Source organism: Onychomys torridus, chromosome X, assembly GCF_903995425.1.
Source record: "Onychomys torridus chromosome X, mOncTor1.1, whole genome shotgun sequence".
In the NCBI taxonomy this organism is placed as follows: Eukaryota; Metazoa; Chordata; class Mammalia; order Rodentia; family Cricetidae; genus Onychomys; species Onychomys torridus.
The window spans coordinates 51,308,072-51,332,453 of NC_050466.1; the positions used below are offsets into that span (position 1 = coordinate 51,308,072).

The window sequence follows — 24,382 nt, forward strand, 5'->3', positions numbered from 1 at the left end:
TTCAGGGCCACTCACTATCCTAGCCATAAGGTTACCACCCTCATCTCCTCTTACTTTCTTCTGCTTGGCAGCATGCCAGCAAGCACCTCAATGTCCCTATTTGAGCAGTGGAAAGTTTGACTCTGTGAGTCTGTTTGCCCAGAGACACCAAGGGTCTGTCCCTAAGTAAGTGAGTGTGCGTCCTTTCAAAGTGTGCTTGAGGCAGGGGCCAGAATGGGGGACATAGGGGGAGGGGTGCCACACAGCCTCGCCGCCGTCTACAAGAAAATTGCTTCCTTTGAAGCTGCCAGGGGGCTCAGAAGCCTGCCCCCTCCCTCCCAGCTGCCCTTCCTCCCTCCTTCTCTCCCTGTCTGCTCCACTAGCCCCCCTCCCTCCTTGTCTCCCTCTCCGCCCCCTCCCTGTTCCTCCCCTCCCTGTTGGGCCGGCCCGCCCAGCCTTTAGCCTCCCTCCCACCGCCTCGGTCTCCCTCTCTCCTCGAACTGCCCAGGAGTGAGCAGCTGCTCCCGGTTGGCCCTGCCTGACGGACAGACACACCGACAGCCCGACGTCCTAGCCCACCAACTAACCAGCCTGCACCTGGCTCCTTCCCCCTCCCCAGGTAGGGCCTGCTCAAGCCCCGAACTCCACTCTCCCATAAAGACCTCAGTTTGTCCTTGTTGTCTTCATTCCTGGCTATGCTGTCACCTCACTAATCCAGAGATGCTGACAATCCTGCTGCTCCCACAGCAGCCCTGCTCCATCTGATACCTCCTCAGTCTGTAGTCTTACTGTCCCACTGTCTGTACCTCCACGGCTTCATTACTGCTCTCTCTACACCAAAGGCTCCTGGTTTGTGTCCTTTCATCCACACTCTGTGACCCTTTTGGTCCTTATCCCCTCTTCTCCCCACCCTCTTCCCTGAACTTTCTTCCCTCTCCCCTCTGGCCTTGCTTAGTTGCTAAATTCACTCATGATTTGCCTCTCTGCCTCTGGGGGGTGGGCAGGGAGCTTCCCCTGGGCTGCTTCCCCGAACATCACTGATGCAGGGCTGGGTGGCTGGCATGCTGGCTCTACCTACAGCCCTATCCCTTCATGGCAAGGACCAGGCATACCCTCCACTCCTGCTAGCCTTGCTCTCCCAGCTCAGCATTTCTTGGGGGCTTGGCACCTAGCCAGGTCAGGGAGGATGGGGCCAATGCAAAACTCAGCACTGACAAAGTCTTTACTTGGAGTAGTCTGAGAGACTTGTGCTCCCAGGCATACCTCAGGCAACTTGCCCTGATATTCCACACTCACCACAGACTAATGCCCTGCTTCCACCCTCTCCTGGGCAAGGTGTGGGTCCACAGAGCCCTAGCTATGGGGGTCTTTGGTTCCTCCTTCAGTCCTATCTGTTTCCAGAACCCTCTTGAGCTGAGATGCAGAATGGGCAGAGGATGAGATGGATGTAGAATATTGGGCAATTGTGCCATGTTCACACAGACAAATATGGCTTGGGGCCCTGAGGGGCCTGTCAAGGGGTTCAGGAGAGGAATGGAGAGACAGAGTCATTTGGCCATGCTCCAAGTCTAGTGAAGATTGGGGGACTGGAGTACCCTGTCACTGCCCCAGGGGTGGGACCAGGCTCTCTCCCATCTACCCAGAGTAAGAGTCATAGAGCCCTGCAGGGGGAGCTGCAGGGGGGGCAGGCAGAGGAAATCTTCATTAGGCCAAGGACATAGCACCTGGGTGACTCAAATTTCATCTTTAGGAGCTTCTGCCTGTGTTCCTCTTTGGCCTGCTGGCTTTCTGCTGTATAATGACTAGAATTGAGACAAGCTGGAGACACTCCCTAGATGCCAGCAAGATTCCCAGGGATAGGCATCTGGACATGTGATCAGTTGCCTGTGCCACCCACTCCCTAGGAGAACTTGTGGGTGGGCAGGGGTACTTTGTGTGGAACATGACTGTGTATGGCTGCTGAAGGCCAAATGATGTGAACCTTTGAAGGCAGGCATTGTAGCTATGCTCACAGGAGGTTGTAGGTCTGCCTCTAAGCCACTAGGGCAAGGCAACAGGAGGAGACTCTGAGCCAGAGAGCAGAGGGGCTCCATAGCCAGCTGGCTATCTGGGTGTGGTAACTGGGCCTCTCTGGCCCATTCCTACACTGGCTCACTTTCCACACTAAAGGACTCCAGTCTACCACTGCTTCTGCACCCTACCCATAACAGTGGTCAAAGTCCTACTGCCTGCAAAGTGAATCTGGACCTGCTAGTTTTAGGGGCCCAGATGAGTGTGCCAGCCACTGACCATCATTTCAGATAACTTGCTAACTCTGACCCAAATATTTCCTCAGTCCCTCCCAAAACAAGCCCTAGGCTGTTGAAGGATTGGCAACATGACGGGATAGAAGGAAGAGGGATGTTTCAGAGGTTAAAAAGAGCCTTCGTCAGCAACATTCTGTAGCCATCCTGTGACAATGTCTATATCCCTCTAATCACAGTGTCAAATCCTCAGAAGAATAATTAAGGCTATACTTGACAATCTGCACTGGGATCCTCCCTGTATTGGGGTGGAGTGAGGACTAGACTCCATTCTAGTCTCCCTTTTGCCTGGGCTCACCCACCATGGTCTTTCACCTTCTCTCCCTGCAGAAACAAAGTACCACAAGTCTATCCCAGAAGTCACTAGTCCTTGGCCCCACAGGTTTCTCAGCATGCCTCCCCCATAAGGCAGCAATACCAACAGCCTCTAAGACTCCAACTACTGCAACCTCTCAGCTTCCTTGCTCACCCACAACACCCCCTGACTACCTCCACATTGACAACGACTCCCTCCTGCTCTTCCTCCTTTGTCCTTGCTCTCAAATGCCCCACCCATCTTCCAGTCTGGCCTCCACATCCCAATAGTCCTAACAGCAGGCTCTCCCCATTGTATGGAGGCCAATTGGTTGTAGGAAGACACTCCAGCACAGGACCTCCCTCAAACTAAGAAGTAGGGTCAGTGTGAATGAATGTTCCTGGATACCCAGTCATGGATGTACTGAGGATTGCAGGGCAGGTATAGTCTCCCTCTAAAGACAAGCTAACCAAGGGACTCCTGCTCTGGCCTTATCTGCTGAATTCTGGGGCAGCTAGCATTGTTTCTTACCCATTCCTCACCTCCAGGAGACTCATAGTCCTTTGTGCTCAGACATACTGGGCTGGGGAAGGCCAGCAGCATTACATATCACACCTTGGCCACCCACAGAGTCCTTTCTGCAAATCTCACAGGGTGGGGGTGGGACACAAGGAGGGAAAGTGTGGCTCACACTGTCCCATGTTCAGAGCCCAGACCATCCTCCAGCCTTCCAGAAAGCAACAGATTCAGGTGTCCTCAGAGGAAAGCTGGGGTTTGCTGGGCCAACTCCTCTGGGGCTTAAGAACAAGGCTTTGTCTCCTGTCCTCTTCCAGACCAATAAGTCCCTTACCCAACTTTTATAGCCCACAGCCAAAGGCTCCTTGGATATATCTGGGACTCCAGGTCACTTTAATTACCTTCTTCCTGATTCTTTATTGCTCTAAGTCCAGAAAGCCCCAGATGTGGCCTTTCCATGTGCTTTAGTGGCTGCCTGGCTGCAAGCATCCAGGAACCCAGTCAGCCTGGGAAGACAGTAAATGAAGAGGCTCTTGGCCTTTCCCAGATGCCTGCATGAAGCTGAATCCCACCACAGCCAGAGTTCCTGGAAAGCAGTACAGGACCTGGTATTGGGGAGAGAGTTCAGGAACCCCAAAACATGGGAAGAAAGGGGGCTCTCTGGGATCTGGAATCTGTTGCCTTGCTACTCTCTCCAGGAGTGGGGCTTAGGATGAGCAGGTAGACAGATAGACACTGTGACATCTCAGCCTGACTTTTACCTCACTGTGAGGCTGTGGGGAAGAGTTTGGGACAAATTATCTTAGCCTCAGCTTACTAGACACCTATCAAATGTTAAAAGTGTCATGGTCACCAGGGGTTGGTTAGGTAAAGAAATCATTTGACTCTCCTTTTCCACCATTGAGAAGTGACAGCATCCTCCTCTCCTTTGAAAATTCTAGCACATGGTGAGTAGGAGCCTAGACTTTGTTAGTAAGTGGGAGGAGGTGGGAAGACACATGGGTCAGGTGCAAAGGGACTAGGAAACATAGTACCTCCAATCATCTGCTGTAAGGCTTCTTTCCAGAAGTTTCTCAGTAGGGCAGGGACAAGCAATAGAAAGTTCTCACTCAATGTACCCACCACCTCTATATACCCCAGGCACCTCTGACACATGCATTCAGGTACAGCCCACTCCCGAGTCTGTTGGAGAGCTGTATCTGACTGCCCAGCTACTCTATCAGTGCCAGGGCTACAGGTAGTAAGATGTGACCCTGACCAATTTGGCTTGAACTGTGCTCACCATGTGGCATACAGGAAAGCATACATCCCATCCTTCTGGTTGACACTTAAATATTAGGCTGGAGCTAGGTGGCCTTAGAGGGCAGAAGGAAGCAGATCAATTGTCAGCTTGCCTTTGATGATCAGAGGAAGGAAAAACAGTGCCTAATATCTCCTGTCATTCACACATTTCCCCACCTACACAATCCCAGAAGCCAGCAGAACTTGGTAGAAGGCAGCATCTTACATTTATCACAGTTGAGGTACAGTTGCTCAGCAGGGCCCAATGCCCCAGGAGGAGGTTGCTGAGACTGCACTTGGTGTCTGCTCCTTGGCAGCTGCCAGCCCCACATCTGCAGGCAAGCTCCCATAGCCTGCCGCCCTTGGCCTGGCCTCAATGCCTGGCACAGCCCTTCCATGTTCTCAGAGACTGACAGCATGTCTTGCTTGGCTGTGGCCCAGAGAAATCCTGCATGAAGAACTACACTGGCTTTCAGAGGAACAGACAAGGAGGGCCCTATTGGGGTGGTGGCACAGGCTCCAGGAAGCCCGTTCCCTTCCCTTGTTCACACCTGCGGTTGCCAAGCTCAGCTCACCATGATGACCACTTCTTTCCTTTGCTCTGATGAGCTGTTGCCCAGCAAGCTCAGAGCTCACTTTGATGGAGCATAAGGACAGCTAAAGATGCCAACGAAGGGAAACTGAGGTCTGGAAGTCCCAGTGGAAAGGTAAAATGGAATTGTAGGAACTCTCTACAGGTCTTACAGGGTCTGTCCACAGAAGATCCCTTCCTGACTGCAACTTTGCCTGCTTCCTCAGTGTATGGGGGAGGTGAGGGCTCACTTTGAGGGAGTTGAGGAAGGGAGGCATATGAGACTATCTGCAGCACCCCCACTGTCACCATAACCCCACTTAGTGATTCTCTCACCCATTCTGGGTCTCTGCATTACCCACTTACAGGCCCAGAATTTCCCAGAAGCTACCCTCATTCATGGACCAGAAGCAGTACTGAAAGCTCAGACCCTAGAGTGACCAAAGCTGGACTCTGTTTAGGCTGAGTAAGCAGGGGACTTGGGAGAAATCAGTTCATCTTTGTAGGCCTCAGTTCTCTCATCCATAAAGTGGCACTACTGGTGGTGCAGACATCAAGAAGGCCTACCCTCTGCACTCTCTTGATTTAATGGAATCCCCTTTTTTGGGTTCTATGTCTGGTATGCCCCATTCCTGCAGAATGTGGGTACTGAATCTAGTGCCAGTTTTCTGAGTGAAAATGAGGGTTGTACTGGGAAGACTGCCTGTTCCCCACCCCTTAAGCCTTGAGCCCTGAAAACGCAGCCAAATTCCATCCTGCCTCTGCATGGGCCTTGAGCCTCCTACCCCAGGTTGAGCCTGGACTGACAGACTTGGATCTCCTTGAATCATTCTCCTAGCCACTTGTGGAGCCCTACACCAACATCCTCTCAAATCTAGTTATATAAACCCACCTAATGTTCTACAACTCCTTTCTCTGGGTGGAGGAGGCTTACAATCTGAACAGGTTGCAGTGCCTACAGAGGAACATCATGCTCTGAGTGTCTGTGGGCCACAAAAGGTTTTTCAGGAGATTTCTGCCTAGGAAAAAGATGCCATATGGAGATCTCCAGGCTACTCTAAAGTTCCAAAGGATCTGGGTTGGCTCCACAAAGATGATCATCTGTCCACCTCCATCTCCTACCATGCCATCTCCCCTGATTCCTGGCCTATCCAGGTGGATTGTGGGTCCTGTAGTTCAGATAGGCATAAATTCTAGCCTTGACTCATCCTCCTGCAGGGTAGCTTTGGCAGAGGGGACAGGCTGGTGGGTGGACAGTGCAGAGGGTGCCTCACTCCTCATTCCTTCCCTGCCATTCCGTCTTGCTCTTTGGCCTCCCTTCTGCCTCTTCTGACTGCTCTGGACTGCTCTTGCTTCTCCTCCCTGCCCTTCTGGTCCATCTGCCTTGGGCAAGTTCCCTACACTGTCCTGGAGGCCATAGGCTGAGAGATGACTGGTCTTTCTAGCTACTCTGGGGCCCAGACTTTCTGGGTAATCTGCTGTGTCTTGCTGGGCCAGGCTTAGGTGAGCATCTTGAAGCTACTTGGGAGGAATGAGGGAGGCTGGACACTCACTCAGCTGAGGTCAACACCATACCCACTTCTGCATATAAAAAGGAAATTGAGCCAAGCCTTTGTCTGTGTCCCCTGCTTTGCTGTGTGACCTTTGTGTATTCTCTCCAGGAAGCAGCTCATCACTAACCTCTGTGCAGGCCCTTCTGTCCACTGATATAAGATGGGAGCTAGGATTGGCCTTGAGAACTGGGGATGGGTCTCTGTGGGGGGGGGGGGGTCCCCCCCCACACACACATAAATGGGACTTTTCAAGCAACAACACAGAGCGAGATTTCTTCTAGGGCTGACATCTACTAGATAGGCAGTGCTTGTGCCTAAACAAATTGGGGTGTCCCAAACCCCTCCTCACTGGTGCTGAGGATTTCAAAGCAGCAATGAGCCCAGCCCTCTCTCAACTGGGTTCCTTCCACTTTTGCCTCCAGCAGTCGCGATCAGAGGAGCTTATTTAGCCCAGATGGAGCCCCAAATATCCCAGCTTCCCCACCAAAATGTGCTCCATACAAGGCCTCCCTGAGCTGGGACTGTTTTAAGTCTTCAAGAGACAGTGCTTCCTGTCCACACATGCACCAGGACAACCCCAGACATCCAAGCCTGGGAGGTTAGCAAAGCCAACATGGATTCCCTATTTAGAAGATGGGGTAAACAAACCAAAATACCCTGAGCCTTTGCCATGAATTTAGGCAAGGAGTTGTAAGAGAGGCAGGGGATCTGGCCTTGTCCTGCAGACTATGCCCTGCTTGGGTGGTTGAATGCAGTAGGAAGAAACAGGAGATGTGGGTGCTGCAGGCAGGCTCAGGCAGCATAAAGTCCACCCCCATCCCACTGCCTCAGCCTGGGGGCCTCAAGACAAGCCCAACCCTGCCCTGTTACTCTGGCAGCAGCATACTCTCCTTGGGATCCTCTCTATGATGCCAGGGCCATGGGCACAAAGAAAGAGCAGAGATAGATGTAGGAGCCCTGAGTTTTGCAGGCTGAGTCCTGGGAAATGAGAGGAAGGGAGATGTCAAGTGCTGATGCCCTAATTCCCAAGACTCTGGCTTGGTGTTGCCACAGCATTGGAGAATCAATCTTCTCTCTCTCTCTCTCTCTCTCTCTCTCTCTCTCTCTCTCTCTCTCTCTCACACACACACACACACACACACACAGTCTGTCTGTATGTATGTATCTCTCTCTCTCTCTCTCTCTCTCTCTCTCTCTCTCTCTCTCTCTTTCTGTCTGAGTGTCTGTCTGTCTGTCTGTATGTATGTATGTATGTCTCTCAGTCTCTCTCCCTCCCTTCCTCCCTCCCTCCCTCCCTCCCTCTTGCTCTCTCTCTTTTTCCATCTACCTCATGTCTTGGCCTCTGGACCGTCTCAGAACAACACAATTTGGGCACTGTGGAGGGACTCAGACTTTGCAGGGGATGACTCACTCATTACCCAGTTCAACTAATAGCACCCAAATCTTCCAAGCTCACTCTTGGGAGGGATTAACCAGGTGGCCAGGGGTCCAATAGTTAGGCTTCCTCTCAGCCTCCATTTGGCCTCACTGACCTCCAACCCTCAGGCAATGGAGCAGGCTCTGTCTGACTCAGTGGCAGTGGGGGCAGCCTGGAGATAATTGGGAAGACATTTCATTGCCCAGTGAAACCAACTCCTTCCAGGAAGGGGAGGGGAGTGGAAAGAGGATCCCTCTTAGCTGGCCAGCACTCCTACCCTGACTGGTGCCTCTTATCCATACTTCGCCCGTCTGCTGCCTCCTAGCCATCCCTTGTGAGGGATAGGGGATCCCAGTGACAACATAGTGGCCCTTCTCACTTTTTGCTCCCAGGAACATTCACCATGAGTTCCCTGTGGCTACTCACTTTGATGCTGGCCCTGAGCCAGGCCCTGCCCTTTGAGCAGAAGGGCTTCTGGGACTTCACCTTGGATGATGGGCTGCTCATGATGAATGATGAGGAGGCTTCAGGCTCAGACACCACCTCAGGTGTCCCCGACATGGACTCTCTTACACCTACCTTCAGTGCCATGTGTCCTTTCGGCTGTCACTGCCACCTGCGTGTTGTTCAGTGCTCTGACTTGGGTGAGTCACTAGGCAATTTAATGTGAGAGTGTCCAGAGAGGCATAGGCCCTGCCTGGGAGGACCTACTAAAGGGGACACGTGGGCTATCTTGTGAGAGGGGTGTAGAATGGTAGGGGTGGTAATGTTATGAGTCACCACAAGCTGAGGTATTATGGTATGAATGTTTGAGGGTGTCCAGTGTCTGGCATGTGAAAAGCAAGTAGAATGTGCAAGCTCTGAAGCTGGCAATCATTAGCTCAGAGTCCCTGCATTTGTACTAGTGTCTCTCTGTGTGTCCATATGAATATGTGTGCCCACCACTGTGACAACAGACTGGATGAGCCAGGCTTATGCTGGTGATGGTGCTGATCCCCAGGTCTGAAGACTATGCCTAAGGAGATCTCACCTGACACCACACTGCTAGACCTGCAAAATAATGACATCTCTGAGATCCACAAGGATGACTTCAAAGGCCTCCAGCACCTCTATGTAAGCCTCCTCCTGTCCCCTGCCATTTCTGAGGAGCTAGGAAGAGTTTGATGTTTCTTTGGCTAGGAGAAGGAGTGCTGACAAATGGGGCTGAGAAGAGGGGCTAGGAACCAATGGAGCTGAGGTAAATTTGAGGCTGGCTGGATTGGGAACACCCAAGACCATGGATTATGAGTACGGGTGCAAGTTAAAAATCCCTCAGGTCAGTTCCCTTTTTGCCTGAAAACTTTGCATTTTATTGGCTCCTCTGAGCAACACAGAAAAGAGTAGATCCCATTGTAGCTCTTGGAGAAACTGACTAGCAGAGTGTGCTAGGCAGTGATGGCACTCCCAGGGCAGCTTGGAGCTAACCTCAGCTCCTTGGTATGCACTCTGCTCACAAACACAGACTGACCTCTATGAGACCAAACAGGTTCAGATGTCTCAAGTGCCATTAGTAGTAAGTTCAGGAGGCAGAGGAAGAGGGGAGGTGGAGTCAAGGGAGGAGATGCTCACCTTGGTCCCCTGTCCTGCCTCAGGCCCTGGTCCTGGTAAACAATAAGATCTCCAAGATCCATGAGAAGGCCTTTAGCCCTCTGAGGAAGCTGCAGAAACTCTACATCTCCAAGAACCACCTGGTGGAGATACCTCCCAACCTGCCCAGCTCCCTGGTGGAGCTACGCATCCATGACAACCGTATCCGAAAAGTGCCCAAGGGCGTGTTCAGCGGGCTCCGGAACATGAATTGCATTGGTGAGAGTAGTCTGTACCTTGGCATCAGGCATAAAGGAGCCAGGTAGAGGAGATCTCTTCCATCCAGGGCAGAGGGGTTCTGGATTGTTCTGTGCAGTCATGGAGAAGCCCTGTGTGCCTCAGGATGTTCCAGAAGCTTGTTTTAGGACGTGATGAAGGAGACTGGGCTAGCTTTAAAGGCTCAGTTCAAGAAAGAGTCTCAAAAATAGTCTAAAAGAAGATCACTATGTCTCTTGACAAAACCCCAATTTGAGTAATCATTGTGGGTGGAGGGAGGGTATAGGACACAGGAAGACTGGGCTGGTAGAGAGAATGGAGAAGGGCAGTGCACTACCACAGCAGCAAGAGTTGGATGGCTTTCTGGAGGCCTTGACTTTATCTTTGGATCTCCACACTTTCCTCTTGCTTCCTAGCTCGCAGAGGCCTAGAACAGTGCCAGAGTCCTTGAGCTAGTCATCTTGAACAGCTGGAGTTTTCAATTAGTTAGCAGGGCAAATTCTTAAACTGCTTTCTAGAGGAAGTGGGAAGAGCCAGTGATCAGTAGATCCCCAGTCCAGAAAAGAACAGGCTCTGATGGTATGTGGGGTGCCACTGATTGGCTCCAGGCTGACAGGGCTTCTCTCCTAGAGATGGGTGGGAATCCCCTGGAGAACAGTGGCTTTGAACCAGGAGCCTTTGATGGCCTGAAGCTCAACTACCTGCGCATCTCAGAGGCCAAGCTAACTGGTATCCCCAAAGGTAGGAAAGTGTCAATACCTGACCTCCAGGAGCATTGAATGGGGTTTGCCCATTATACTTGATCAGGGCTCTCTTCCTAGAGCACAGAGTAGACCTTCTACCTGCCCCAGACTGCACTTACCTTCCAGTATGCTCTCTTCTGAGTAGATCTCCCTGAGAGCCTGAATGAACTTCACCTGGACCACAACAAAATCCAGGCTATTGAGCTGGAGGACCTACTTCGCTACTCCAAGCTGTACAGGTGAGGTTGGGGCAGTTCTCGGGGGTTGCAGCAAACAGGGCAGATCATAGAGTGGCACCCAGGACCCTGTGCTCGATTCCACAGTCCTCCTCCCCTCCAGCCTCTGATGACTTCTAAATGTACTTATCTTCAGGCTGGGCTTAGGCCACAACCAGATCCGGATGATTGAGAATGGGAGCCTGAGTTTTCTGCCTATCCTGCGGGAACTCCACTTAGACAACAACAAACTGTCCCGGGTGCCTGCTGGCCTTCCAGACCTCAAGCTCCTCCAGGTGAGAGCTGGCTTTCCAAGACTGGGTGGGGTCATGGCACCAGCCTCTGAACTGCCTGGCTCCCCTGACCCCATTTTTTTTACAGGGGCCCAGGGTAGACAGCATAACAGGACCTAGATTACTCCCAGGGTCCCATGTCCTCATCCAGACCTCACTGGAACAGTGCCCATTCTGTGTTTGCACTGAGGCAGTGCTAACTCCCATCTGTGGGATCCCTTCACAAGGGATTCTCCCTCACTGACGTAGTCTCCAGCCACATGGGCAAACTAGGTCTTTCCCAACCCTGTTCTGGACCTCAATTTTTATCTCAGCTCCATTCACAATGGTAGAAAGCACATTCATCCTCCCCTTGGGCAGCACAACCCATGCCAGGCTAAGAGCACCCTCTAGTGGCTGGCGACTTTAGTACCACCAGTGAGCTCCTAACCTAAGGTACCATCTTTCCTACACAGATATCTTGTCAGGATCAATGTTTGTTTCCTACAGCAGTTTCATTCTACCAAACACAACCCCCACCCCACCCATCCCAACTCACCACTCTCTGTACACCTCACCTGAGCCCCTCATCCTGCCCTGGGTTCAGTCATACACCAGTACCCTAACCACAGCCAACACCCACTAACATACTCAGGTCCTTGTCTTTTTCTCAATCGTGGAGAAAATCACCAATTGGTCATCAAAGGGTGACCATGAAATGATACTAGGGAGTGACTGATGGAGTCAAATATGGAAGCAGGCCTGACCCCTCTTACATCTGCCCTTCAACTTGCCTACAACCTACAACAACTTCTGCCTAGGCTGGGACAGACTGGGAAGGGTGGTCTGTGATACTGAGCCCTGATGATAAGCTCCAGCCACATCCCCTCTTCCTCCAGGTGGTCTATCTGCACTCCAACAACATCACCAAGGTGGGCATCAACGACTTCTGCCCCATGGGCTTCGGAGTCAAGAGGGCCTACTATAATGGTATCAGCCTCTTCAACAACCCTGTGCCCTACTGGGAAGTGCAGCCAGCCACCTTCCGCTGCGTCACTGACCGCCTGGCCATCCAGTTTGGAAATTATAAGAAGTAGAGGCAATGGTAACCACAATGGTGGCCTTGGTGAAGGTCTCTGAGGAACATAGCCAGATGTTCCACAGGGAAAGGGGAAGCAAAGAAGCAAAACCCCCCAACACACACCTTTGTTCCCCAACACTAACTCACTGCCCTACCACAGCCTCCCCCTGGCTCCCAAGCATGCACATATGCATATGGCCTGGTCCTCTCACCCATTCCTCTCAGCTTTTGAGATTTAACACTCACCTTCCATGTCCACTCAAAGACTCCCTATAAATCTTTCTTCTTGTCCATTTCAACACCCAGATGTCTGTGGCAGGAGGGGCTAGCAAATGTGGACACAGCACTCTACCACAGCTACTGTTCTATCCAGGCATATGTTCCTCCTCTTTCTCACCCATGTCTGTCTTCTAGCTCTCTTGGACCCTACCTGCTGTCCTTGGCCTCTGGTGACCCCAAGTTCATTACCTATCCATCCCAGACATCACCTGTCTCTACTAACTCCTGGATCAGTCCTTCTCTCCAACTCTGTTATCTTCCTTCTAGGGTAATAGATATGTCCCCTGCTGTCTCTCTGGACTTGGTTCACATTTCTCTGTCTCTGGATCTCTCTGCATATGTCTCTGTCTGCCTCTGTCTGTATCTCTCTGTCTCTGTCTTTCTCTCTGTCTCTGTCTCTCTCTCTCTCTCTCTCTCTCTCTCTCTCTCTCTCTCTCTCTCTCTCACACACACACACACACACACACACACACACACACACACACAGACCATCTCCTGGCTGCTTTCTGCTTCATAGGTCCCTGGCCAGTCCCTGCACAAACAAATCTGGGGGCAACTATCTCCCTGATTGCCCTGCCCAGAACTTGATCCCCAGCCCCGGAGGAGGCTGAAAGGTGGAGGCCCAGAATCCTGTCCATATTGTCCAGGAAGAGGGCCATACTCTGCTGTCAAGATGAGGAACAGGAAGCTTCCTAGCCCTGGGAGAGGCTCAGCAGGCCACCAGAGCCCCCAGTTTGCATTGGCCCTTGCCCTCTCTACAAGATGGCTAGGTCCCTTTCCCTCACCCCTGGGTCCCTGCTGTGATAGGGTTGGTGAGCAGTTGCACCCAGCTGGAGGGAGTGCTGCTTTTAAGGTCAGTTGTCTTTCAATTAAAGAAACACTGTGCAATATGACTCTGTGTACTACTTCTCTGGGACATCAATGAGCATCAAGAGGAGAGCAGAGGTGAAGCAAGAGACCTCCTCAGGCCACCTCTAACCTTCTGCCTTTCCATGTCCCCATCCAGTCCTTGCTCTCAGAAGAAGGCCCTCCTCACCCTCAGGCCCAGAGCTATAAAAGCACATACCAAGGGACCAGACGTAAGGCCCAGGTCTTGTCTGCTTTCCCCATCCTTTCTTTGTCCTTCCATTGCCCCAGCTGTTCTTAATCTGAACCCATAAAGCAGGCCTCCCAGAGTGGAGCATTTGTCAAGCACCTTCTGGCTATGGGATACCAAGCTAGGTCCCACTGCCTTCAGGAGGGGAACTTCAATACCCCAGAAGAGCCCTGGCTGCCTGTCTAGATGGAATTAGGAGAACAGAATAATTCCAGAATCCTGTTGCAGCCTGGGAAGTGACTAGTACCTATGCTAACACTAGGAAATGGCAGAGGGGAGAAGCCCTTGGCATCAGGCAGTATAACGGTACAGCTACTTGGGCCAGCCTGGCTTGCCTTCCCACCCAGCACCCCACAGGTCCCTGAGAACTGAGAGCAGGTTACAGCTGGATTCTGAGAAAGGCTCTAGTTTGGGTCCATGGGAGCATGCCCTGAAAATAAACAGACCCTCTGAGGGCTGAAGTGGGCCTGGGCTAAGCACAAGGTTTACTGCTCAGGTAATGGGAACTAGGGCTTCCCTATGCAGTGACAGCCAGACAGCAAAAATAGAGCAGCCAAGGCTAGGGTGAGTTGACAGACCAGAAGGGGTTCACTTAGAGGCATTACTTGTGGCTTCTCACACACAGCCATACCCTTATGCCTGACCTGGCAACCAATGCACCCAGTGTGCCCAGGTTTCTCCTTTTGGGGATGGGAGGCACCACTCAGTGTGGTGGCCCAGAGATAGAATGTCACCCAGCAGCATCATAGCACTATTCTGGGGCATGTGCTCCACAGCCTGGCAATCTCTGCTGAGCTGAGCAGACACAGGGCAAGGGCACTGGTCTAGGGCCAGGAGTCAGGTCCTCAGTGCAGTCCCCGTGCTGGTAGGAAGGAGGGGCAGGCAGCAATGAGCCCTGGTAGAGACAGAAAGATGAAGCCTTCAGTGTGTTTCTCTAGGGTGTGTTCTGGGGGCAGGATTCACCTCAACAAGTCTTTCATAGCCCCACTGCATCTGTTTTCCCTTCCTGCCTCTCTCCGTGGCTATTCACCTTTCTTTTCATTTCAGGCTTTCTCTCATTTCAAGAAAGTTTACAAGGATATTCTCTGCAGGTCTCAAATCAGGAACCCAGGAAGGCAGTGCCACCACCAGCAGCTCAGAAGACAAATGTTGCATAGGTTTTAAGTTCAGAAAAAGGATTCCACAGACAGCTCCACACTGTCTGGACCAAAGGCTGTAAGGCCCCAGACAGGAGCCCATGAGGCTTGTAGGTAATGATTAAAGATGGACCCCATCTTCATAGCACTTGGTCTTGGCCACTGGGATAAATTCCTCTGCCTTGGGACTGGAGAGATGGCTAGGCAGTTAAGAGCATTTGCTGCTCTCGTAGAGAAGCATACATACACTTGGGCGCACACATACCCCTAAGATAAAAATAAATAAATCTTCCATTTATATACACACACACACACACACACACACACACACATATATATACACACACACATATATATATAAATTCTTCAATCTCACTCTACTATTGAATGCATTTCAAATTATTAGATAATAATGAACTGAAAAAAATCACAATGAAAGTGGGTGCACTCTAATCCTAGCACTTGGGAAGTAGAGAATCAGGAGTTCGTGGATGAGTTTAGCTACATGGAACTCAGTCTTAAAAAATATCCACAATTACATTAAAATAGTCCCTGGGACCCAGCAGTCCTCTACCTTCATTTTCACTGGGTTGAAAAGTAGGGTTATATTCTAGGCACTGGCTTTGATCATTGGAAGCACCATGGTGGTGATTATACAGAGCATAGAAGACAAGTTCTAGCCCAACATTTGTTTGAATATGAGTTCCTGGACTTTAGGACAGATTGAATGAGGAGTAAAAGGAAGAGTACATTGCAGGGTCATGGCACCAAAACAACCTGATGTGCTGAGTAGAGATCAATGTGGGAAAGGGAAAAGGGTTGTGAACACCAGAGCTACCAAGGGTAGTGGGCATGTTCATATGTGGCTCAAAGCAGAGGCCAGCTGGGCAGCCATTAAACTGGTGAACACTCACATGTGCACACATGAACACACTGAGACAGAAGTACATAGATGCACACACAAGCATACAAGCTTGTGCATGGGCATGCATGAATATGTGTAAACATACATGAACACACATGCACAGAGAGAAACACACATGCACAAGACACAAATTAAGACATACACAAGTACACATAAATATATACACAAGCACATATGCACATCCAAGTCTATGTATGAAGACAGAAGCACATGTGCATCATGTGCATAGAAACTCAGGCAAGCACACATTAATGATACGCAATGTATGCACACATGTGCACATGAACATATATAAAACAAACATATAGCTACACAGGCATGCCCATTTATGCACTGCATAGAGAGAAACACAAATAGACACATGAGCATGTAGAAGTACATACACAGATTACATAGTAATGTGTGTCATTGGGAACAGCTGTTCTATGAACAAAGTAGCTGCCAAGGAGTGGCCTTTGAGAGGCATGGGGCTAGAATAACGAATTTTTTTGAACACTAACTACAGATCAGGTGCCTTCTGCATTCAGTGGGTCCCAGCTGGAGCCTAAGCCAAATCCACTGCTTAGGTTTAAACAAGTCAGATCTTGTAGAAGAGGCAGTTGGCCAGGTATCCTGGACCAGGGCCTAGATGGAAACAGGACCCCTGAGGAGAAAATCTCTCCTTGAAGGACCTGAGCAAAGGAGGTGAAGGACCTGGAGTGGGGGCAGCATGGCTGCTCTGAAGTGTGGACTCAGGCTTTCCCCATAGTTTCCAGGTTCTTCTATGCACTCTGGGATCTGTTGGGAAAATAGAAACCATAGGAAGAGGTAAAGATTCAATTCTGGACACATGAGGTAGAGCCCTTGTTTCCCCTGGCTTCTGAGGACACACATACCTTATGGACCCAGAGAATCCAAGGTAGCCTGATGCTGAAGGGCTCCAGTGTCCACTGCACAAGGGGTGACTAGGGAAGAGGGTAGTGCCCTAGATAGTGAGCTGTCCCTGCTCAAGAGGAGTGGTGTTTACAGAGTCTTTGTGTGTGTATGTCTGTATGCAATACACCACACACACACACACACACACACACACACACACACACACACACACACACACACAATAGCCGACCAGAGCTTTCCAAAAGTCCCAGGTGTGGGATCTATTGAAGCTAAGCAGGCTGGGAGGTGGCAGGTATGCAGTGGACAATCCTTTGAAAGATGACTCTCCTGGGTAACTAAGTTAGGGTTTATATGAGTATCCTGGGACTTCTGTGACAAATTATTGAAGCTGACAAAAACGGTATAATTTATTCTTTTGTGGTTCATGGGTCATGTTGGCATGATGGTTCTCCTTGATAAGGTCTAGGAGGACACATTATACCTCTTGCAGCTTCTGGTGACTCCTTGTCTTGTGGCTCACTAAGCCTCTGTTGTCCATGGTCTCTTCTATATGCATTGGAAATTTCTCTCTGCCTCTATCTTAGAAGGACACTATCATTGCACACAGGGCCTGCCTGAAGCACCAGAGAACATCTCCTCAGCTCACCATCCTTCACTTAGTCACACCTGCAATGACCCTATTTTCAAATAAAGCCCATTCCAGCAGTGGCAATCAGCCAGAATGAGTCTTTGGGTTGCTGTCAACCTGCTCCAGGGATGCAGGTGGATGTTGATCCTGGAGCCTTGGAGAAAAGCTGTGGTGTCACCCTGGAAAGAGTAGAGATGAAGGGGGGTAGGTCAGGATCTACCAAAGGAACCAGGGCATCTGGCCCTGACCAAGAAACTGCTATCCCAGAGGAGGTTGTGACAGCCATACCAAGTAGCAGATGAGAAATTGAACAATCAGGGGACATGGCCTGGAGGCCAAGGGAAGCAAGGTGGGAAGCCACAGGGTCCATAGAGAGAGGGTGACTGGTGGTAGTGACAGAGTGGACTGAAGACTTAGTAAAATGAGAGGGTCTGGACACAAGGAGACAAGCCTGGAAGGTGTCCAGGTTGGTGCTTCATGCAAATTTCTTAGGCTAAGGTGACCTTTTTTAAGGTTGCCCAGGAGTAGCCATGAACAGCACAGGAAAAGACCAAGATTAGGTCTTGGAGTGGCAGATTCAGACACAGTAGGGTAAGGATGGGACCAAGAAGAAAGGAGGAAAAGGACAGGGAGGGAGCAGAGAGTCAGCCTAGTGGCTGTCCCCATCATGGACATCTCTGGATCTGGCTCCCTAAGGATTTCCAATGCAGGGAACTGGGACAGAGGTTTGTGTAAGAACTTTCAAGCAAAGGCCACTAATAGCTGGTTCCTCCCTCTTCTCACTCTGGACCCAGGGCCTTCAAGACTGGCACAAACAGACAGTGATGCCAGGGATCTCCACACACTGTGAAAGGCCACAAAGGGGACCCAGTCTGGTGAGTTGGGGGAGGAAGGCCATAGCCCTCAGGACATGACCCTGTGCTTGCAGCTCCTCTACCTTCATTTGGCACCTCATTTCCTGACTTTCTCCACCTGGTGTATCATGACACACACACACGCCCAATCATCCACTTGTTTATGGAGAATGTGGGTGACAAAGAAGAGCAACTGGAAATTAGCCACATCTGATGTCTACAGCCCAGAGTTGCTCTTCAGAGAAGCTGGGGCTGATTCCACTTTTAGTCCCCCTATTCTAGGCAGTGGAAGTCATGGGGTGTGCCGGGGGTTCTGAAGTGCACCCAGTCCCTAAGGAACCAGCTGCTGATTCCAAGCACGTCCAAGTTCCAGGATAGCATTGGATCCTCTAGCAGAGCCAATGACATTGTGCTGGGGGTAGGGGAGCTCTCACCTGGAGGATAGCCAATAGCCGGGAAGAGCCACCTCTGTTGGAACAGAAAGAAAGGGTATAGAAGGCAGTGTAGTGTGTGAGCAAAGGTGTGAACAGGAGTGTGAGGGAAAACTGAGTGAGCATTTGTGTGGAAAGTAACTGTCTAAGTACCCATGTGTGAATACCTGTGTGTGAATACCTGTGTGTGAGTGTGTGTGTGTGTGTGTGTGTGTGTGTGTGTGTGTGTGAGAGAGAGAGAGAGAGAGAGAGAGAGAGAGATGACAGTATGTGACTTTGTGAATCAATAAGCAGATGTGGATGAATGTATGCAGGCTAGCTTATACAAGCATGAGAGAATATGTGTAAGTGACCTTCTGTGAGTGAGTGAGAATGTGTGATGCATGTGTGTATGAATGTAGGTATGAGTGGTGCTTAATGAGTGTGAGAATATGAGGTGTGAGTGAGCATGTGTGTGAGTTGGATGAGCATGACCATGAGGGTGTGTGGGTGAACATGTGAAAATATGTGTTGGATGAATATGGAGTGAAGTGAGCTTACAAATATTCATGTTAGGTGATTGTAGTGTGGGTAAGCACTTGAATGTACATGTCAGGTGGGTGTGGGCTGAGGGTGAGCATATAAGTGTGCATGTTGGTGAATGTGGGTGGAATTAACATGGGAGTATGCAACTGACTGAATGTGGGACGGGCATGAGTATATGAGTGTATATATTGGGTGGGTATGAATGAGTATGTTGAGTGAATGCGGGTAGGTGTGAATGAGTGAGTGTATATGTTAGGTGACTGTGGGATGGGGGCAAGCACCTAGATATACATGTTGAATGAGTGTAGGTTGTAAGTAAGCATATGAATGTGCATGTTGGTGAATGTGAGTATGTTGGGTGAGTGTAGGTTGGGATGAGCATATGAGTGTGCATTTTGGCAAATGTGAGTGGGTGTGAATGAGTGAGTGTGTATGTTGGGTGTGCGAGTAAGCACATGAATGAGCATATTGGGTGTGAGTGTAGGTGAGCAAGTGAGTGTAAATATTGGGTTTGGGGTAGTTGTGAATATGAGTGCTCATATTGGGTGAGTGTGGAATGGCTATTGAGTATGCATGCTGGTATGAAATGGGTGTGAATGTATGAGTGCTCATGTTGTGTGAATGTGGGGTAGCTCTATGAATGTGTATGTGAGTATGCAAGTAGTCTGCTTGTACTGAGAAGTGCCAGTGTTGGCCCTGGCTTTCTAGGACACCAGACCTCATGGGCTTTTCCACAGAACTAGCTGCTTCCTGGGGGAGAGGCTGGCTAGAGGGGTGTGACCTTCTCTAGCTCAATATGAGACCACAGCAGTGCCTTCCTGTACTTCAGATAGGTGTTTTGCACTGTGGCAGCACCTCAAAAACTGCTTTCTCTGAACTCCATAACCATATTATGTCATCCCAAGTTAATGGTTCCCCATATCCGTTATCCCAATGATCTTAGTAGTCACTGTCTGCCACCCACTCCCTTTCAGTAGACACCATTGTAGCCCCAACACCCACCCCAGCCTGGTGCATAGGCTCCCTTGATGCCCTGTGTGTTCAGCCTTTTCCCTCTCTGTCTCCAGGAGCTCCAGCAAGTGAAGTGACCCCAAGGTTTGGCCCATAGCCTTCTCCTCAGCCCTTAACCCTGTTCACAGACCAAAGCAAGGTAGGATCTGGGGTCAGCTTCTGCTATCCAAGCAGCTGGAAAGCTCAGTGCTACAAAGACTAGTGGCAAGTGCAGCTCCCCTCTGGAAGTCCAAGGGCACACAAGGGTGGCTGCTCTCATTGGTGTGCATGTGTCTTGGTGGGTGCATGAGGGTGTCTTCTCTAGGGTATCCCCTGTATCTGCCTCTGGGTGTTCACTTGTGTGCAGCATAGCCCACTTTGTCCTGGAAAATGATGTTCACTTGACAATCTTTAGGGGTCACAGAGTGAAAATCTGTTATAAGCTCCAGCTTCCCTCTAGGAAAATCTGTTTGAATGCCTGCACTCCCATTGCTTACCAGGCAGTTTCAGACAACCACCAACCACAGGAGCCCACCAAGAGCCCAGAGACCCCAAGCTACAAATCAGCTCCAAACCCCAAAGGGTAGAGAGGGTCTTGAGAGGTATGACAACCTGCGGCCCCAGTCACATGAGGGGGCTTTCTGCACCAGCAGCTGCTCAGCCCCCACTTCTAACCACGCCCACCACTATTCTGCCAGTGTCCTTGGAGGGCCATGCCAGGCTAGGAAGTGCTGGCATTCCCTAGTATCCTGTGAACAGAAGGGCGCACACCAGGCTCAAGGCTCAGGAGCACCTTGTCCCCAGAGCCTGTTCACCAGTGCACTGCCCCTCCATCCGCTGCTGCTGCTGCTGCTGCTGCTGCTGCTGCTGCTCCTCCTCCTCCTCCTCCTCCTCCTCCTCCTCCTCCTCCTCCTCTTCCTCCTCCTCCTCTGCCGCCGCCGCCACCACCACCACCGCCACCGCCACCGCCACCACCACCACCACCGGCTCCCTCCCTCCCCCACCCCTTCCTCCCTCCCTCCGCGCTTAGAGCTGCGGCTGGAGTCGAGCGCACAGCGTCGCCCGCCGCCGCTGGTGCGGAGCGTGGGGAGCACTAGGACACAGCCCTCGCCTGCCGCGGAGGGTCCTGCTCCCCACTGCTGGTCAGGCCGTCAGGTGCCCGGGCCTTTCTGTCCTTGGAGCGGATCGTTGCCCTCCGGGCGCCCTCCCGCAGCAACAGCAACAGCCAGAGCAGAGGCCGCGGTGGCGGCTGTGCCCATGCCGGGGTAAGTGGTGCCCAGGCGCACAGGCGGGAGCAGAAGGGGTGGGCGCGCTAGCAGGCGGGGGCGAGAGGGCGGCCCAGTAGGTGGCGCGGCGGCAGGTGGGGGTACGCAGGATCCCGCCCAAGGCACCTGCTCCCTAAGGGCCGGGCCTGCGTGTCCTTGCGGCAACACGGGTGTGTGTCACCTCGGAGCCTCAGAGCTGGTGGGAAGCACCCCGCACCCGCACTCGCACCTTGCACCTTGCACCCCGCATCCCGCGCGCACGCGCATCTGTGTCTAGGGAACAAGGCCGCTGGGGACTGTGGGCTGGGGCTCCAAGCAGGCATAGCCAGGGGTGCCAGGCCTGGGCCAAGAGTCTAGCCCCTGCGCACACACCTTCCCAGGGCTTCAAGGCAACCCCTCCCCCGCCTCCTTGCACTGTGTCATCCTCCCCCTCACATGTTCCTACACTGTTCCCTGCACGCCCACATAGCTGCCCAGCTGACCCTGCCACTGGCATGGACAGTGCCACGGGCAAGTGAAGTGGCAGAGCCACACTTGAACAAGTCCTTCATCTCTGCCAACAGCTCCTCTCCTCACCTGTGTGACCTTGGCCAGAGGGTTTCTGTGATGGGGAGCCTCAGTGTTCTTGGGATTGAAGGCTCCAGCTCTGCTATTCTGGGATGTGGAGTCACTGGCAACATCTCTGGAGCCCAGGAAGACCGGCTCCTCTCCCTATCCTGTGAGCCACTATGGGGCTTAGTGACTCAGCCAACAGGGGAGAGGCAGAAGGCAGGGTCAGGGGTCAGGGTCCTGGTGCCTCACCTAGGCAGAACAGACAGGCAGGAACTCCTAGACTGGGAGCTCTGGCATGTCTCTGTCATACTCCTGCTTCAAGGTAGGCAGGGCCAGGATCTCCCACTCCTCACTGAATGTTTGCCACTCCAAGGCCAGACCCCAAATAAGGCTACTACTTCTTTCACAGATGGGGCCTTGGGTTTCTGACCTAAAGTGGGTGGTACATGATCAAGTCCCCACCCCAGTCTCTTCTATCTCTCTACAAGGAGTTTGGCACCAGCCTGGCAGATGCCACCTGCATATACACTGCCACCCCATAGTTCTGGGCTCTGGATCTCTGGCCTTGCCCCTCCTAGTATGTGACCATTTAAAGCAAAGGTTTGATTCCTAATCTACATGATTTCCCAGGTGCCTGGCACAGGTTTGACAAAGTGGGCACTTGTTTTTTGTGTGGCACTTTCATGACCTTGCTTCTGCTGGATCTGCAGACTCACTAACAAGATGCAAAGTCTTGATCTCTGTCCCCATTTCACAGACAGGATCATTGAGGATCCAGGAGGGTAGAGACTTGGCAGTACACTGATAGCATAGATGGAGGTCCCTTTGTTTTGTTTGAGCAGATAGCTGGGGATGTTTCTGTATATCTATGGGGTGTGTGTGTATGAATAATGCCATATCATCCCCCTTCCTGAGCTCCTCCTGCATCTACACATGGTTCTAAGCAGGTTCCTGGACCCCCTGGTGGAGCCTTCCATCAACCATATTCGTGAACTGATGTGTTTACACCTACCACCACCACCCTTCATAGACAAGGAAACTAAGACTTCCTGGCTTGGAAAGGGGAGCCTGGAGGAGCAGTCTGAGAGTCTGCCAAGTTCCCCTGGGGCCCAGATTAGGCTTAGCAGAGGAGCCAAGGGTGAAGCTGACCCCTTATGTCTTCACCAGAACAGCTAGCTGGTCAGTCGGAAGGAACTGGGCACTTGTGGTCCTGGGGGATCGATTGCCTGCCAATAGCCTCGAGGCAGGAGAGGACCAAGGGCACAGGCAGTCTTGATTAGCTCCATCTGGTCCAATCCCAGCCCTGCCAGGTGGTTTGAGGGGAGGGCAGCCAAGCTCTGGCACCAAGGAGGTGAGGCAGGCAGATGGGAGCAGGGGGGGCGTGGGAGGGGGTTCTGCACAGAGCCAGAAGGAGAGCCGGTCCTCAGGGAAGGGAGCCCCTAAGGCTGGGAGTATGCTTGGAAGAATGCCAGCCTCAGCAGAGGGAATGCCACTATGAACCCCTGGGGGCAACCAGGGGCACCAGCAGCCTATGGCAGACACCTATCTTGGTCCCTAATGACAGGAGCTCTAGGGTATGGTGCCAGCTTTATGCCTGATGTTTTCTGTGACCTTGGCTGAGTCCCTTTCCTTATCTAAATCTGAGGAGCAGGGTGCACCTTGCAAGTCCTACACTGACATTTCAGGATTCCTAGCTGGAGATGCTAGGTTGAATCATTTGAGAGAGCAGAAGAGCTGAAAAGTTAGCCAGTGAGTGAAACTAGTCAGTGAGCAGGAGAGGTCAGTCTGTGGATCACTGCACACTGTTCCAATCTGGCCCAGCCAGCCAGAGAGGTATCCAAAGGGGGCTTTAATGAGCCATCAAAGCCCCTCTGATCATGGCTGCTATGGGATGAGCTTAGCTGGATTCTTGGAGCTAATGCAGCCAGGTCCAGCTTCTCCAGTCTCCTCTACCTCTCAGAGCAAGTTGGTGTACTGTATATAACCCTTCTGATTTTATGCTAGTGGAACCTGTGATCCAGAAATGGTTACTGTCTCCATCCTAGGTTACTAGCAAGTCAAATAGCAATAGTGATAACACTAACAATGGGAGTCACCTTGTGCCAGATACTGTTCCAACTGCTCCACAGACATCCTTTGTCCTTCCCTTCATAAAAATAATAACTGAATAAAGCAAATGCTGTTATTATCTATGGCTGACAGATTATCAGACTGAGGCCCAGAAAAGTTAGATAACTTGCTCAAGGTCACACAGCCAGAGGATGGCAAAACCACCTGTTATAATGTCTCCAGAAGTTTCTTCCATTGTCTCTAGAAGTATGTGTTGAACTTTACTGAAGGGAGCACTCATTATTTGAGCTAACTGTCTGGGGAACACTTCTGTGGTAGAGCTAAAAATTCTTAGGAACATTTTTCAGCTCAGAAGTTGAGATATTGGTGTCCCCACTGAGAAAAAAGGATAAAAGGTGATTTCTACCTATCCAAAGCACATGGAGAATGATTTACTTTCAATAAATTATCTGTGCGATGGCTTCAGGGACACCCATGAAGAAGAGCAGATAATGAATGGAGACCTGGACTGTGGCAACAAAGCCCCCCTGAAGACCCTCCAGTGCCATCTCTGACTTCAGAGTGAGCCCTAGCTGTACCCCAGGCTGGCCATGGGAAATGAAGACCTGCAATGTACAGATGGTTCCTCCTTGTCCCCTGTCATTTCCCAGCTCCTCACTGTAGCCCTCCTCCCTGGCCTGATTGGGC

The 24,382-nt window shown here is 51.4% G+C and overlaps 2 protein-coding genes across 9 annotated transcripts in view; both read left to right on the forward strand.

Moving 5' to 3' along the window:
- Nucleotides 1-432: 432 nt before the first annotated feature.
- Nucleotides 433-13,240, forward strand: Bgn (biglycan). The gene is made up of 8 exons (XM_036174631.1): nt 433-598; nt 8,308-8,559; nt 8,916-9,028; nt 9,547-9,760; nt 10,388-10,498; nt 10,646-10,739; nt 10,873-11,011; nt 11,887-13,240. The coding sequence occupies exons 2-8, from the start codon at nt 8,319-8,321 to the stop codon at nt 12,082-12,084; spliced, it is 1,110 nt and encodes a 369-aa protein (XP_036030524.1). The 5' UTR covers nt 433-598; nt 8,308-8,318; the 3' UTR covers nt 12,085-13,240.
- A 7,549-nt stretch (nt 13,241-20,789) lies between these two features.
- Atp2b3 (ATPase plasma membrane Ca2+ transporting 3) overlaps nt 20,790-24,382 on the forward strand; it is a 72,907-nt gene continuing 69,314 nt past the window's right edge. For 7 of the 8 annotated variants that reach the window (XM_036174004.1, XM_036173996.1, XM_036173998.1 and 4 more), the window contains exon 1: nt 20,790-21,073. The gene's annotated coding sequence lies outside the window, so the exon portion shown is untranslated. Of the gene's footprint in view, nt 21,074-21,636; nt 21,792-24,382 lie in introns of all 8 variants that reach the window. The other variant, XM_036173997.1, reaches the window with a different exon arrangement.